This window comes from Lactuca saligna, chromosome 5, assembly GCF_052625555.1.
Source record: "Lactuca saligna cultivar CGN05327 chromosome 5, ASM5262555v1, whole genome shotgun sequence".
Classification (NCBI taxonomy): domain Eukaryota; kingdom Viridiplantae; phylum Streptophyta; class Magnoliopsida; order Asterales; family Asteraceae; genus Lactuca; species Lactuca saligna.
Window position 1 is genome coordinate 296744495 of NC_136421.1, and position 18150 is coordinate 296762644.

General features: G+C 43.4%; 1 protein-coding gene across 1 annotated transcript; it reads left to right on the forward strand.

The window, feature by feature from the left end:
• The first annotated feature begins 414 nt into the window (after nucleotides 1–414).
• Nucleotides 415–2749, forward strand: LOC145046910 (uncharacterized). The gene is made up of 4 exons (XM_078995174.1): nucleotides 415–963; nucleotides 1015–1198; nucleotides 1277–1608; nucleotides 2471–2749. The coding sequence occupies exons 1-4, from the start codon at nucleotides 415–417 to the stop codon at nucleotides 2747–2749; spliced, it is 1344 nt and encodes a 447-aa protein (XP_078851300.1).
• The last annotated feature ends 15401 nt before the right edge of the window (nucleotides 2750–18150 follow it).

An 18150-nucleotide genomic window follows, 5' to 3' on the forward strand; every position in this document is an offset into this window, starting at 1 on the left:
TTGTGATTTATGATATTTCAATTCAGCATGATAATGACACGTTTTAGAGTGGGAGGGTCAGGATCACGAGACACTACTGAGGTCATTAATGAGAGGCTTCACGATATTATTGCAGCCGAGGTTACCAGGGGTGTCTTTGATGCTAACCCATTCATTTTTAGGATGGTCAAGGAGAACATAATGGAGATCATGGAGGAGAGACTCAAATCATACAGGGCTGAGATTCCTACGGGCCAGTCGGGGGTCCGAACTCCCTTGTTCCGGGAGTTCAAGGCGTGTGGGGCACTGGAGTTCTTTGGGGTCAGGGACCCTATTGTCAGCTGATGTTGGGTGCCAAATATTGAAAAATCCCAACGCACGACTTCTTGCCCGGATGCGGAAAAGGTTGGGTTTCCTTCTTGTATGCTGAGGGATATGGACCGTGATTGGTGGGGCGAGGTTACTAGCCATGTGGGGCCAGCCGGGGTGGCTGAGATGCCATGGGCAAAGTTTTTTTGGCGATTTGATTCAGAGTTTGCACCACCTATTGAGGTGCAACGACTAGTGCGGGAGTTTCATGACTTACAGCAGACCACCGAGACTATGGTGGAGATTACCGCCAAGTTTTGGAAAAGAGCTTTATTGATCCCACAGTATGCTACCGATGAGGAGTTGAGGCAGACCCCATACCATTCCATGTCGAGGGATGATATTAGGGAATTTTTGACATTTACATGGTGCAAAACCCTGAATGAATTGGTGGAGAAGGCCCGTGAGAGGGAGTTGGAGTTGTATACTTGCACGAAGCAAAAAACTGAGCAGGCACGGACAGAAAGGGGCCAGGCTAATAAGCCTAAGACCTTTGATTCTTCGTATATGGGCCAGCAGGGTCGGGGCCGGTGTGCCAAGTGCGTGAAGTTGCATAGTGGGGCGTGTCGAACAAATAGGATGTTAGGATGTTACTCTTGTGGTCAGCAAGGCCACGTGAGCAGGGATTGCCCCAAGAAGGGCCTGATATGTTTCCACTGCAACCAGACTGGACATAAAAAGGCCGACTATCCGAGGTTGCAGCGAGGAGGGGGAGCATTGGCAGATATTGCGCTCGCCACACTAAGGATTACCAATGGCCGCCCTGTTAAGGCAGATGCCCCGACAGTGAAGAGCCACACATTTCAGTTGACCACCGAGGAGGCTCGGGCAACACCAGATGTCGTGGCCGGTACGTATGTATTATTCTCTGCTCTATGTATCTGTTTTGCTTTTTGTGTACTATATGCTTGTATATGGACCTTTTTAGTCAATGGTATTCCTGCTCGTGTCTTGTTTGATTCGGGTGCTGCTCGATCGTTCATATCTCTTGCGCTTAGCAAGAAGCTCCAGGACGCTCCAAGAACTTTGAATTCCCCACTTGAGGTGGAGATTGTAGATGACCGCACTATTAGTGTTGCGAGGGTGTATCGGTATTGTGTCCTGAATATGCTTGGCGAGAGATTTCATGTAGACCTAGTCCCGATACCGTTGCAAGGGTTGAAAGTGATTATCGGAATGGATTGGTTAGGGGCCAACGGGGCCATGATAGACTGTGAGCATCAGTTGGTGTGGGTTCGAACCCCAAGTGGAGGAGAACTGGTGATACATGGTGATAGGTCATCCTAGGGGCCAACCCTCTATTTGGCTGAGGGTTATGAGGTTCCTGCGGCAGGGTTGTTCAAGATTTCTGGCTTATATCCCGGATACAAGGGTAGATACCACGAATGATGTAGGTAGTGTCCTAGTTGGTCAGGACTTTCAGGATGTTTTCCTTGAAGAGTTACCAGGAGTGCCTCTGGAGAGACAGGTGGAGTTTCGTATCGATTTGGTGTCGAGTGTCGCTCTGATAGCAAAGGCACCATATCAGTTGGCACCACCCAATATGCAAGAGTTATCTACACAACTTCAGGAGATATTAGACCGAGGGTTCATTTGTCCAAGCAGTTCCCCGTGGGGAACACCGATCCTTTTCGTGAAAAAGAAGGATGGATACCACAAGATGTGTATCGATTATAGGGAACTAAACAAGAAAACGGTGAAGAACCGTTATCCATTGCCGAGGATTGATGATTTGTTTGATCGGATGTAGGGTGCATCTTGGTTTTCCAAGATTGATCTTCGGTTGGGGTATCATCAGATGAAGATTAGAGATAAGGACATATCGAAGACAGCTTTCAGGACTCGGTATGGGCACTATGAGTTTGTGGTGATGCCATTTGGGCTTACCAATGCCCCAGCTGCAATCATGGATCTCATAAACAGGGTGTGCAGACCGATGCTGGATCAATCGGTGATTGTTTTTATTGATGACATTTTAGTCTATTCTAAGACCAAGGAGCAACATGAGTAGCAGTTGAGGGAGGTGCTGGAGACTCTAAGGGCAGAAACGTTGTATGCCAAGTTCTCAAAGTGCGATTTTTGGCTACGAGAGGTATAATTTTTGGGTCATATCATCAATCAGGAGGGCATTTCAGTTGATCCAGCCAAGGTTAAGGCTGTGATGCGATGGGAAGTATCGAAGAATGCATCAGAGATTCGTAGCTTCTTGGGCTTAGCGGGGTACTACCAGAGATTTATTCAAGACTTCTCCAAGATTGATGTGCCATTGACCCAGTTAACCAAGAAGAATGTGGCGTTTCGATGGGGATCGGATCAACAATTGGCTTTCAGGGTTAGGTGTGGTACTGATGCAGAGGGGGCACGTGATAGTGTACGCCTCACGATAGTTAAAGCCACATGAGGCGAATTACCCCACTCACGATCTAGAACTGAGGGCAGCGGTGTTTGCCTTCAAGATTTCGAGGCATTACTTGTATGGAGTGTGGTGTACCATTTACACTGACCACAAGAGTCTGATGTATTTGATGGATCAACAGGACCTCAACATGCGACAGAGGAGGTGGTTGCACATGCTAAAGCACTATGATTACGAGATTCTATATCATCCACGGAAAGCCAACATAGTGGCTGATGCTTTGAGCCGTAAGACCCTGGATTCCCTGATTGGGAACATGTGTTTGAGAATGACAGTGATATCTCCGTTGTTGGAGATAATAAAGGATGCCTAAGTCGAAGGTGTTAAGAAAGAGAATTGGAAAATAGAGAGAATTCGAGGACAATATTCTTTGTTCGTCAAGGATGGTCGTGACCTCTAGACGTAGTGTGGCCGGGTATGGGTATCAGTGACTGCGGTAGTGAGACAGAAGATATTGGAGGAAGTGCATAAGTCCAAGTTCTCTATACATCCTAGAGCTACAAAAATGTATAGGGACTTGAGGCTGAATTATTGGTGGCCCTGCATGAAGCAGGAAATCGCTTGGTTTGTAGAACGGTGCTTGATCTGTAGGAAGGTCAAGGTCGAGCATTTGCAGCCTCAAGTTAAGGTCCAGCCGCTACCCATTCGCATGTGGAAGTGGGAGGAGATCACGATGGACTTCATATCGAAGCTGCCAAGGACGTCGAGGGGTGTGGATGCTATATGGGTGATTGTGGACAGAATGAAAAAGAGTGCCTATTTCATTCCTATTTCTGAAAGTGTATCTGTGGAGAAGTTGGCAGATATTTATGAACGGGAGGTGGTGGCGAGGCATGGGGTGCCAGTCTCGGACAGGGATGTTCGATTCACATCTAGGTTCTGGAAGAAGTTCGACGAGGAACTAGGCACCCAGTTATATTTTAGCAGAACGTATCACCCCCAGACAGATGGAAAGAGTGAGAGGACGATCCAGACTCTGGAGGACATGTATCGAGTATGCGTATTATATTTTGGAGGAAGTTGGGACACGTACCTCCCACTGAAAGATTTTTCATATAATAACAGTTATCATGCCAGTATCGACCAAGCTCCATTCAATATGTTATATGTTCGGAGGTGCCAAACCCCGGTTTGTTGGGATGAGGTTGGACACCGGGTCTTGGGGAGCACTGAAGTAGTGCTCAAGACTATCAGGCTGATTCAACAAGTGTGCGACCGGTTGCGGGTCGTGCAGAGCCGTCAGAAAAGCTATGCTAACAGATGACGAGCAGATCTTGAGTTTCAGGTTAGGGATTTCATGCTGCTGAAGGTGTCGCCCTGGAAAGGGATCATCATGTTTTTGGAAGAGGGGAAAGCTAGGGCCTCGGTATATAGGTCCGTTCAGGATCACGACCCGGGTGGGCAAGGTGGCATATCGCTTGGATCTGCCAGAGGAGCTTAGTCAAAATCACAACACATTCCATTTGTCACAACTTCAGAAGTGTGTCACTGACGAGGCTGTGGTTGTCACATTGGGTGATATCTAGGTGGATGAGAGCTTGAACTACATTGAGATGCTCGTTGCCATTTTGGATAGGATGACGAAGGTTCTTCGGAATAAGGAAGTAAGACTCGTGAAAGTGCAATGGCAGCAATGGAAGGGTTTCGAATGGACATGGGAACCGGAAGAGGAGATGCGAGAGCATTACCCAGATTTTTTGGGTCAGCAGACTTCAAGGACGAAGTCTAGGTCAAGTGGGGGAGACTTGTAAGACCTGGTTCGGGTATGGCTTGGAAAGTTGCCAATTTGGGAAGGTTTTATGCATGGAATCATCAAGTTGGGAGATCAACTCGTCGAGTAGGGTCATGTCATCTTGGACGCGGGTCGGAACTGACTCGGCAAGTCGGAAGGCCCGACTCGGCGAGTCAGAGCTGTTTAAAGAAAACCCTAGTCTCGGGGTTTGCCCCCTATATAAACATCACAATCTGCCCTAATAACCTCCCTTAACACCATAGAAAGATGTTCATGGCCACAAACCCTCTAGTGTGTGAAGTAAGAGCAATGGAGAGCTTGTCTTTGAGATTTTGGGGAGGATTCCAAGTTTGAAGAGGAAGTATCAAGGGAGCAGTGTTAGATCAAGCATCTATTTCGTGTTGGGCATCTGTCTGAGGTATTAATCTGCTACCTTAATCCTTGATTTCTTTTTGGAAGTTATGGTCAACCTTGAGGAGATGAAAGCAAACTTAGATCTGGACCTATCACAAGGATATGATTCCAGATCTGAACCTCCTTAGGTCCTAAATATCATAAAGTTGCACCTTTTATTTAGCTTATCCCCTCTCCATGCATGAAAACCTTGTTTGAAGGTTAGTTTTGGTGTCTGGCCATATGAGGCCTTGCATGCACATAAAGTTTGCAACTTTACGTGACATCTTCACTAGGAGATTATGGATCTGAAGTTTAAGGCCTTAAATCCCACTAGAAAGGACCGAATACGTGAGAACTATTCGAGTCACTCTAGTGACTCGGCGAGTCGATAGAGTTTTCTCATTTACGGCCAAGGGTTCACGGTCAAGGGTGTCCGTTTGGAAGTTTACGGCTGTAAACATCAAGGAACTCGGTGAGTCTCTCGGGTGACTCGGCAAGTCAGTGAGTGATGCCATGAACTCGATGAGTTGAGGTCAACATTGACTGTTGACCTTGACTTTGACTTTGTCTAGGGTTGACTCTAAGGGAGTTTATGGGATGGTGTTAAGTGAATCACTTGCTGGTTATAGGTAGTTGAGAAGAGGTAGCGTGAGATATATCTGAATTCAGCATACCAGTCCAGCATTCCAAAGGTGAGTCTTCTCACCATATCCATGGGTCTAAGGAACCAAGGCCGGCCTATGATGTAATTATGATTTATGCATTAATCACTCTATTATTTGATATGGTATGTGATTGTGTGTTTTGCATAAAAGATCCCTAGGTGGGGGGGGGGGAGCCCGTGACATTAGATGTAAGACCATGTGGGGTAGCCCATGACAGTTCTAGGTAAAGAGCATGTGGGGTAGCCCATGGTATTGAATGTAAGACCATGTGGGGTAGCCCATGGCAATGGATGTAAGACCATGTGGGGTAGCCCGTGGCAGTCATAAGTTAAAGACCATGTGGGGTAGCCCATTGCATTCTTATGGATTTTATGTATGCACGACTTATGTGATATATGTAGCTTATGGCTAATTTGATATGTGTATGTGATTTATGTGTGGGATATGCTCTGGGGGACTCACTAAGCATTTCACTTGCAGGTTGTTGATTTGTTTCAGGTACATTTGAGCCCAAGGGCAAGGGCAAGGCGTGATGGCGCGAAGTGCACTCTATCTCTCTTTCACTCATATGGTCTGGGATCACTCTGATGTTTTAAAAATAAGATTTTATGTATGTGGATTTGAAAACAATTGTGTTGGGATTTCTTGATTTATGCAAATGAGTTTGATTAATTAAGATGAAATTTTTCTTTGTAAAATTTGGGTCGTTACACATCAGCTTGTGCGGAACATATTGGCGACATCTGCTAACCATCCGGTACTTGCAATGGGGTCCCGAGCCCAATGGTATTCTAGAGCTCCACAAGCCCTGAAGTCCCTTAAAGTCAGTGTGTGTGACCCCATCATGGCCGCCATCTCATTCTGGAAAGCACTCTACCTCTCATCTAAAAGCTCAAGAATGCCCTCCTTGATCGTGCCAAGGATCACAGGAGTCTGGTCTAGTATGCTGCGCGTGATCTCTGAGGAGATGAACTCCATGGTATGCTTGTCTAGCTGCTCGGCTCCAGAGACTAAGCCTGATCTCTCACCGGCACCTGAACTGCCGACTGCTGGTCTAGGGTGTAACACCACCATTCTGAAAAACGCATTATAACAAACATCAGAATACTGAACATAACTGGAGGGATCTTAAACACTACAAGTTTCCTGGATTCATCTCAGCCTTCCTTGATTTGAGTACGGATCCTCTGTTTTCAGTAGTACGGGCCCATACTACCTTCCACAACTATCCGAACTTTCCTCAACAACTGCCTTGACTCCACCAAGTCCCTTCTACTACTACTGCTTCACGTGCTACTCTCATCCTAGGCTTGCCCTAGGGTAATCACCATCCCACTCTCCGCCATCAGCTTCACAAGAAGTCCCTGCTATCTTCCCCTAACTAGCTTGCGAATACGATTACATATCACTAAAACTAGATAATTCTTTGAATGAGAGGTTCTACCCTACAACGGTTTGACTCAGACAAGAGCTGTGAAATAAGGCTAAACCTAACCTTCTGAAATTATTTAGTCCTTGCAATATGTAACTTAACATATTCGTTTACTAGTTAATAAAAGATAGTCAGAACTCCTAAAAGCACAAAGCAAACACATTCAAGCATTGATAGTCATAATCATGCATATACTACTCGGCTATCACACTGACAAATCTATACTAGCATGTAGTTCCCATAAAGCTAATACACATATAATAAGCACATAATGTATCCTTCCTAGATCCTTAGTCCTAATCAAGCATGCAGTTCTCATAAAGTTTGTAATCATATCATAACATAAATTGGTTTGGGTAATTTGGGAGTACTTACTTGAGCTCGACTGATTGCATGCACCGCACCCTTTTCTCTTTTCAAAATTCTTTTTATTGAATTCTTTGTTTTCTCAAAATCCTTTTATAAAATGGTTTTTCTTTTTTCAAAATTATATACCACTTCCTTAATTTGAGTTCAGACACACCCAAAAGTGTGACCGAATCCCTCAAACCAAGGCTCTTATACTAACTTGAAACATTCCAAAAATACGGTCCAAAAATTTCATTTTCAAGTCATTATTAAAACCACAAATCATCCATAATCATAATTAAAATCGTGAATCATGTATCATAAGGTATCATAATATCTGTCACATATCAAAATCTCATATCAAAATATCTGAGTAAAACAACCAGGATAAAGACTGTGGTGTGTGCCATGCGATCATTCTAAGCCCTTGCATTTCCTAGTGGAAGTACCTGAAACCAAAACTGAAAACCATAAGCACAAAGCTTATTGAACTCCCCCAAACTACCATATACCATACACATATAACATGCAACTAAGAGATACAGGCCCCACCCATACTCATGGAGATATGGGCCCCACCCACACTCCGGTAACTAGGAAATACGAGCCCCACCCACACTCTGCAGATTCTAAGCTACGGACCCTAGCCACACTCGCTACTATGAGATACGGGCCCCGTCCACACTCAACTGTTATGAGATACGGGCCCTGCCCACACTCAGCTACTAAACAAGCATACATGTATCACGTAGACAACTTGTATAACTAGTTCTATCAGTCAGGCATGTATCCATAATCGAACTAAATTGTGAGATACCGACCCCTTCCACACTCGGCTACTAACATATCATACTACGGGTTGGCCTTGGTGCCTTAGACCCATTCCTACTGAGGTAGACTCACCTCGTACTACTGACTGCTGCTCCGGCGACTCTACGACTATAAATTCCATAATAACACTTAATCAAAAACAAATACTTCTTCATAGGGTAAAATGACCATTTTCCCCTAGTCAAAGTCAACATTCTGGGTTGACCAACTTGTCGAGTCAACCTTTCGACTCGTCGATTTCTATAACTCAGAATTCCTGAAATCGCGACTCAACTCGCTGAGTCGCTCCATTGACTCGTTGAGTCCTATCGAGTTGTTCAGTCGCGACTTAGCTCATCCACTCGTTGAGTCATTCTACAGACTCATCAAGTTCTACTAATTGAAATCGGGACAACACGACACGATTCGTCGAGCTCCCTTATGGACTCGACGAGTCCTTCTGTTTGTTTGGCCAACTTAACAGATTAAGCCCTTATCGTCTAGATCCAAGGTTCTTAGTTTGTTTGCCCATTGGAAAAACCTTTCTAAGAGTAAATTTTCCAACTTTACTCGTCCATAACTCTTATAAAAGGGTTTAGACAAAACCGTAATTCCTATAAGGCATGGATCTTGTCCAAAATGCCATAAAATCTCAAATCCATGCACACAAACCTAGATCTAGGGTTTTAACATCTGTTGGACACATAAAGTTCTGATCTTTCCTTCCATGCATAGTATTTAGGGCTAAAAAGACCATATACTTGCTCATATGCATGCATGGGGCTTCCATGGTCATAAAGTTTGCACCTTTATGCCATGGAACCCTTCCTAGATCGTAGATCTATGATATAAGCCACTTGGGACGTCCCAACTCCAAGGAACATGGTTCTTGAACCAAAACTTTCATAAAATGGAAAAAAAAAAATAGATCTAAGAGAAGAATGATCAAGTTGGAAATTTGATTACCAGAAAAGGTAGAAAATGGAGTCTAGTTCCTGGAATTTCTCCTTCCCTCTTGAGTCTTCTATCTTCTACTTCTTCCACAAGCTTCAAAAGGCACAAATAACACTCAAAATGGAAAGAAATAGCTCAAGATCACTTATGGTGGATTAGTGTTTCGAGGTTAGGGTTTTGGAGGCCATGGAGGTTGTAATAGAGGCCATATATGATGCTTAAATAGGGTGGAACCCTAAAGTTTAGGGTTTCATCAAGCCTGTCCTACTCATCAAGCCAGTGCTGCAACTCGTCAAGTAGCTCACTTAAACCCCGCGTACAAACTGCCTTCTACTCGACGAGTCAGGGCTACCAACTCGTTGAGTCCTTCTTTCAAAATAAATAGATAAATATTTAATTAAACGCATACCAGGGAACCAGACCTTACAATTATGTATGTAGTGGTTTAAAAAATGTTAATGGTGGTGGAAAGGATGATGCACACAATGACGGTGAATGCGGCTTGATTAGGTGTTAATCTGGAGAAGATTAATCGATTGGTCCAAAGAAGAAGCCAAGTTGATTCTTGACGATGGTGATGACAGGTGTTGTGGATGACGATGTGATGATGCTAGTAAATTAGTAGCTTAAGCAAAAGAATCTCAGAATAAGTCCATTGGCAATCGGATTGAAGCATAAAGGAATCCACACATAGAAAAGAAAATAAAAGGAGACTGAGACCAGAAACTATAAGGACATTTAATGAATAAGGTGTATACCTGAGATTTAAAGGAAGAATGATCTTGTTGTTTTATTGATGAACTGATCAAGGCTTGGGGAACTGAAGAAGACGGTGGAATGAATCGATTTTTGGTGTCGATGGAACCCAAGATATTACTAGGAAGATGATGTGATTTAAAGAGAAAGAGAAAGAGAGAGGGGAGAGAGAGAGAGAGAGAGAGAGAGAGAGAGAGATTTTCCTAATTTATAGCCTTTAGTTTTAATTTAATTAACTAAATTATATATTTAGTTACCATTATTTATGTATCTAAAGTTTTAAAAAGATTGGTTAACATTTAATAACACACACACACTTATATATATATACATACATATATATATATATATATATATATATATATATATATATATATATATATATATATATATATAGTGGCGAGTCTAGAAGGTAAAACAGCATAGTTCACTATTTAAATAAAATCGATAGAAAAGGAAAAATAAAATTAAAAAAAAAAAAGACTATGTGCGGGTACGGATCGAGTTGTAGAAACTAAAAAAATTAAGTTTTCATAACTGTACCCGTGAAGGTCTTGTATCTTTATATATTTTCACAACTATACCACTACTAATACTTTCAAAACACTTTTTTTCCCAATATATGAGAAGGAAACAAGGTTAAATGATTCGTTTTCCCTCTTTTTTATTTTATTAAAAATCTATTTATATTTGGCTGTTTTTATTGGATTATACTTTGAATGAATTAGTTATCTAGACTAATGAAATATAAAATATAGGTTTAAAAATCTTAATTTATATGTATATATATATATATATATATATATATATATATATATATATATATATATATATATATATATATATTGCCAAAAGTAGTTCACTAAATATAATTAAATGTCACAATTTTTGATTTCTGTACACTTTTTATATAAAAAAAAAAAAAGATGGGTCAACTAACCAACCTATGTCATCAGGAGTTCTAGACTTCAGATCTGGACCCTATGAGGTCCATAGAGTCCAAAGGTCCCAAATTTATTTAGCCATATAAGAGTTATTGTGGTTAAACCCCTTTTTATAGTTGTATTGGCATTTTGGAGCACACTATGTCATGCATGAATGTAAAGATTGAAACTTTATGTGACAATTGAGCCTTCAGAGCCTAGAAACGTTAGAATGTGAAACTGAATAAAGTGACTCGCCAAGTCAATGAGCTAACTCGATGAGCCTGCTAGGGTTTTCCCCGATGAGTTTGGACATGGGTAACTCAGCGAGTTAAATTGGATATTCATGATATTTTTTAAGAAACAACGGGACTTGACGAGTCACATAGATGCACTCGGCGTGTCAGTTCAACATGGGTTGTTGACTTCAGTATCGACATCTGTTGACATTAGGGTTTGGTCAAGACATTGATTATGGGGACAAAGGAGGGGTAAAATTGTCTTTTACCCATTCTAAGAGTTAGAGAGAGAGAGAGAGAGTAACCCTTGGTTTATTTTGAGTTGTGAATAGAGTGTTAATTAGAGATAATTATCCTATGTGTTAGGCGGAGGCTATATCGTGATTCGTGTACGAGGTTATTACGTGCTTGCTTATGAGGTGAGTCTTCTCACTATACTCACCATGAGTGGTATCTATGTGTGACTGGAGGGTCTTTTGTGCTTATTTGGGTTATATGATATTATGTGTTTTGTATGTGTTATATATATATATATATATATATATATATATATATATATATATATATATATATATATATATATGCTATATTCTGTGTTTTACTGAGATCGGAATGGAGGGTCCAACCCAAGTTGTGGACCGGAGGGTTTCCACCGAGACAGGACCGGAGGGTCCAAACCGAGCTATGAGACCGGAGGGTCGTCACTGAGACACATGACTGAAGGGTCCACATCGAGAGTCATGAGACCCGAGGTTCCATGTCGATTTATAGCCATGAGAGACTTATTATTTATGCATGTGGTAGTTTGGGGAACTCACTAAGCTTTGTGCTTACCGTGTTGTGTGATATGTGGTTTAGATACTTCTTAGGACTGCGGGAAGGCGCCAACATGATTATACACACTTGTTTGGGATTATGTTGAGGATTCTGGGATTTGACTTTTGTTTTTGGATTTATGTTGACATTTGAGACACTTATGGTTTTTGTGAAATATAATATATATGAGTTTTATGTGCTTTAAAAATGAAAATTTTGGTTTGGAAATTTCTAGTGTTACAAGTCGGTATCAAAGCCTTGGTTTGAGGGATTCGAATGCACCTTCGGGTATGTCCGTACTCAAACTGAGGATTTGAGAAAAAGTTTCAAAAGAAATGATTTTTCTAAAAATGATTAACAGATTCTAAGAGAAAACAAGAAGGAGCAGTGTGTACAATCAGCCAGACCCTGAATGGTGGTTTCCTAAAATACCCTTAACTATTTACTTTCCGAGATATTATTGAGATGTTTATGAGATATTTGAAAAGCATGCTAGAGAATAGGCTAGGTATTTCATATTCTAGGGCTAGAGTTGCCTGATTTATGATGCCTTTGCCTAGGAGATGCTTTTGATCAATGTTATCTTTTATTTGCGCTGCATATGTGTTGAGTTCTGAGTCGAGAGACAATTAGGGAAGAGAAACCTAGATGAGCATATGAGTAGTCTACTGAGAGTGTAGTCTTATATTTGTGAGAGATAGAGTACTTGTGAATTAGAATCCTAGGAGGAGGACTTGGTATGACTGTAGGTTGGTGTGGAAGGTAGTATTAGGCCCGTACTACTGGAAGCACCAGATCTGTATGCAATCCAAGTAATAATCTTTAGGTTGCTAAGGAGCAATTAGGGGCGAGTAATCGAGTGTGAGTATACTCGATCGAGTCTCTGATAGTTTTTTGTTGTGTTTCAGAGACATCATGGTGGGTACACGCCACACCCCAGGGAGCAATAGGACTAGCGATGATGAGATTTGCAGGATGATTCATCAGGATGTGGTCGCAACCATACAAGAGGCAATTACAGAGATGTTTGGCTCTATTAAGACCAACCTGATTAAGACATTTAATGAGTGGTACGCCGCTGTTACCAAGGCTACTGCTGCTGCAGCGACCGTAGCTGCCGCCGCTACCAGGCCACAAGGTGGTGACTCCTTGTTGTTTCGTGAGTTCAGCCACACGAAGCCACCATAGTTCGATGGGACACAGTATCCGATTACGGCCATGATATGGATCGCTAATATTGAGGGATGCTTTTATAGTTGTTCATGCCCAGAGCATTTGAGAATCCGGTTTGCCTTGAACCAGCTTCGCTTGGGAGTGAAGGATTTGTGGAAATTTGTGACAACTAATTTTACCCCCGCAGATCATGCTGCAGTGACTTGGGAGAGGTTCACCAAGTTGTTTTGAGATGAGTATGTTCCGCATGTAGAGAGGGAGCGTTTGGCACAGGATTTTCTATCTCTCAAGCAGAAGATATAGTCGGTGATTGAGACTACACGGATGTTCCATGAGAGGGTGTTGTTTTTCCCTAAGTACGTGTCTACTTAGCAGGCACGTGTGAGTCGTTATCTGAGCATACTAAGGAGGGATATATGGGAATTTGTGTCAAACTCATCATACCGGACATTGATTGAGCTTCAGACCTATTCCTGGCGTAGGGAGATTGAGCTTGAGTTACAAATGAGAGAGTAGGAGGAGTCCCAAAGGAGGGACATGAGACCAGTTCAGTTGCAACCGGCGACGAAGCAGGATAAGCCCATTGATATGAGGACTGGGGGCCAGAGGGGCCTCACTTGTGGTAAGTTCAGCAAGCATCACGAGGGATTGCGTCGAGCGGGTATTTGCTACAAATTTGGCAAATTGGGGCACATGCGGAAGAATTGCCCCAAGGGGTTTGCAGTCTGCTTTCACTGCAACCAGAATGGTCACCAGAAGGCTGAGTTCCCCCAAATTCTTCAAGGATCAGCACAAGGATATGTACTAGCTGCTATACAAGCTACTGAGATTTGTACAACGAATATCGAGACATCGAGGGTTCGTCGGAGAGCCTTCCACCTGACAGCGGAGGTGGTCCACGCAGCATCAAACGTTGTGGCTGGTACGTATTCTTTATTTGTATTCTTTTGAGATATGTTGTGCTTATATTATGCTGTGTGTAGGTACTTTTCTTGTGAGTTATGTACCTGCTTTGGTGTTATTTGACTCGGGGGCTAGTTGATCCTTCGTGTCCTTAGCAGTTAGTCGTTACATCAGTATTTGACACGAGGTGTTGAGTCGACCTCTGAGAGTTTCTATAGCCGACGAGCATGCGGTTTTTTGCTACTGATGTGATCCGGGGGTGTGTATTAGAGATCTTCAGTGTTGAGTTTCTGATAGACCTGGTACCGATCACAATGGGTGATGTCTGTGTCATAGTGGGCATGGATTGGTTGAGTCGATTTGGAGTTGTGATCAACTGTGAGCAATAGTTAGTGACTAAACGAGACCCTAGTAGGGGAGTGCTTACGGTGTATGGCAAAGATACTAGATCTGGATCAGCTTTTTGTTCTGCTTCCAGAGTGAGACATAGTCTATAGCAGGATTTTATGGGCTTTTGGCGTATATGATGGATACGTGGGTTGCCATAGAGAGGTCGAGTTCTATTGCCAAGGTTCGGATAGTGTGCGAATTTCTGGACGTTTTTCCTAAGGAGTTTCCGGGTGTGCCTCCTGAGAGTCGGGTAGAGTTCTGGATTGATTCGATTCAGGGAGCGGTGCCTATCGCCAAGGCACCTTATCGCCTTGCGCCACCAGAGATGCAGGAGTTATCCTCACAGCTCCAGGAGTTGTTGGGGAAGGGTTTTATCAGGTAGGGTAGCTCATCGTGGGGAGCGCCGATCCTCTTCTTCAAGAAGAAGGATGGTTCAGACCGGATGTGTATTTGATTATCGGGAGTTGAATAAGCTGACTGTCAAGAACCGTTATCCACTTCCGAGGATCGATGATTTTTTCGATCAGTTACAGGGAGTTTCTTGGTTTTCCAAGATCGATTTGAGGTTTGGATATCATCAGATGGGCACTATGAGTTTGTGGTGATGCCTTTCAGGCTCAACAACACACCGATAACGTTCATGGACCTCATGAATCGGGTGTGCATGCCTATGTTGGATCGATCAGTGATCATGTTGATCAATGATATTTTGGTGTATTCGAGATCCAAAGAGCATCACGATGAGCATCTTAGAGAGATTCTTGGGGTATTGATGACAGAGAGGCTTTATGCTAAATTCACCAAGTGTGATTTCTGGTTACGAGAGGTCCAGTTCTCGAGACATCTTGTAAAACGGAATGGGATATTGGTCGATCCGACCAAGATTGAGGAAGTTATGAGATTGGAGGTACCAAGATCCCCTACCGAGATCATGCGTTTTCTAGGTTTAGCCGGCTACTATCGGAGATTTATCAGAGATTTCTCCAAGATTGTTGTTCCTCTCACCAGGCTGACCCGGAAGGGTGTTACCTTTACTTGGGGTCCTGAGCAGCAAGCCTCATTTGAGAGTCTTCACTAGAGATTGTGCGAAGCCCTGGTGTTAGCCCTTCTCGATGGGGTGGAGGACTTTGTGGTTTATTGTGATGCTTCTATATCTGGGATGGGCATGGTGTTGATGCAGAGGGGGCACGTGATAGCATATGCATCGAGGCAGTTAAAGCCTCATGATACGAGGTATCCCACCCACGATCTGGAGATAGGGGAGGTGGTGTTCACCCTCAAGATCTAGCATCACTACCTGTATGGAGTTCGGTATACCATATACACAGACCACAAGAGAATGAAGTACCTCATGGATCAGCCCAACCTGAATATGAGGCAGAGGAGGTGGTTGGACATAGTGAAGGACTATGATTGCGAGATCTTATATCATCCGGGCAAGGCTAATGTGGTAGGCAATGCCCTGAGCCATAGAGCAGCGAGTGATCCAATCCGAGATGTGTGTATGAGGATAAAGGTGATGACTCCAGTCTTAGATACTATTTGAGAGGCCCAGGTGGAGGCCGTGAGACCGAAGAACCGAAAGAAGGAGCTGGTGATTGGGCAGGTGTCTGAGTTTAAGACGGATAGTCATGGTCTTATGACTTTCCGAGGGAGGGTATGGGTGCCCTATACGGGTGGAGATTGGCGTATACTGATGAAGGAGGTGCATAGATCGAGATTCTCGATCCATCCAGGGGCCACTAAGATGTATTTGGACCAGAAGAGAGATTATTGGTCGCCCTGTATTAAGAGGGATGATGCATGGGTAGTTGAGAGGTGTTTGACCTGTCATCGGGTTAAGGCAGAGCACCAACTTCCACATGGTCCGTTACAGCCTTTAGAGATTCCCCAGTGGAATTTAGAAGGGATTACGATGGATTTTATCGCCAAGCTACCGAGGACCGCGTGTGTGGTTGACACGATATGGGTGATTTTCGACCGGATGACAAAGAGTGCTCACTTCATCACTATCAGTGAGAGCTCTTATGTCGAGATACTAGCCAAGATTTATGTGAGAGAGGTGGTAGCACGGCATGAAGTGCTGAACTCGATAATGTCAGATCGAGACGTGTGTTTTACTTCCAGATTCTGGAATAAATTTCAAGAGGATTTGGGTACCCATTTGCATTTTAGTACTACATACCACCCGTAGATAGATGGGCAGTGTGAGCAGACAATTCAGACGCTTGAGGACATGTTGCATGCATATGTTATGGACTTCAGAGGAAGTTAGGTCACCTATTTTTCAATGGATGAGTTTTCTTACAACAACAACCATCATTCGAGTATTGGTATGCCTCCCTTCGAGCTTCTATATGGGAGGAGGTGTCAGAACCCCGACTGTTGGGGAGAGGTTGGGTAGATAGTGATGGGTGGCACTGAGATAATGCTCAAGACGACCGAGTAGATTTAGCAGTTCAGGCAGAGGCTACTGACAGCCCAGAGTTTCAAGAAGAGTTATGCAGACAATCGCCGATCCGATCTAAATTTGTATGTGGGAGCTTTTGTCCTTCTGAAGGTATCCCCCTGGAAAAGAGTGATTCATTTTAGGAAATGAGGCAAGTCAGGGCCCCGATACATCAGTGACCGCCAGAGTGGGTAAGCTAGCATACCGGTTGGAGCTACCTGCAGAGTTGAGTCAAATCCATAACACATTCCAGTTGTCCCAACTAAGGAAGTGTGTAGCCGATGAGATGGCAGTGGTGCCATTACAGGAATTTCAGGTGGATGCCAACCTGAATTATATTAAGAGGCCGATTGCGATCTTGGAACGGAAAGTGAAGGTTATGAGGAACAAAGAGGTGCCCCTGGTTTAGGTCCAGTGGCAACATCGGAAGGGGTCCAAGCTGACGTGGGAGCCAGAGTCTGAGATGCAGGAGCAGTATCCAGAGTTATTTTCGGAGCAAGACTTCGAGGCCGAAGTCTGATTCTAGTGGGGGAGAATTGTAACATCTTGTCTCCCAGGTATATTATTTACTTATTTATTTTTGAGATCTATTAAGCAACTCGACGAGTTGGTGCCTCAACTCGTCGAGTAGAGACCGATTGACCACATGGGTCTAAAAACCGACTCGACGAGTCAGAGAGCTGACTCACGGAGTAGGCGTGGCAAGATGAGACCCTAAATCCCCAGGTTTAGTGCCTATTTAAGGAAACTTATGTCCTCATTTCCGCCTCACCAGCTGCCCAACTCCCCTGTGTGAAACCCTAATTAGCCATTGAGCTAAAAGAGACTGTGTGAGCTAATATTGAGTGTTTTGGTGGATCTTTTGGAAGGAAATTAGTGAGATACAAGCAAGGAACGATGAGAGGCTATGGGATCTAGCATTACCTTCACTTGGAGAATCCATGGAAGGTAAAAAGCTTGCACCTTTCTCATCTTATTGGTTAGATCTCATGATTATGAAAGTAAGGGTTTTTACCACCTTTTATTGGGACATTGAGTGCATGGAGTCTATCAGGTTTTCTAGACTTCAGATCTGGACCTTTTGAGGTCCATACAATCTAAAGGACCTAACTTTATTCGGCCATATAAGAGTTATTGTGCTTAAAACCCCTTGTTAGAGTTATATTGGCATTTTGGAGCACACCATGCCATGCATGAATGTAAAGATCAAAACTTTACGTGACAATCGAGCCTTGGGAGCCTAGATCTAGGGTTTGGAGCCGTACAACTACCTTAAAACATCTTAATGAGAAATTGACTTAAGTGACTCGCTGAGTCAATGAGCTGACTCGACGAGTCATCTAGGGTTTTCCCCGATGAATCTGGACATGGGTAACTCGGCAAGTTGACAAGACAAATCG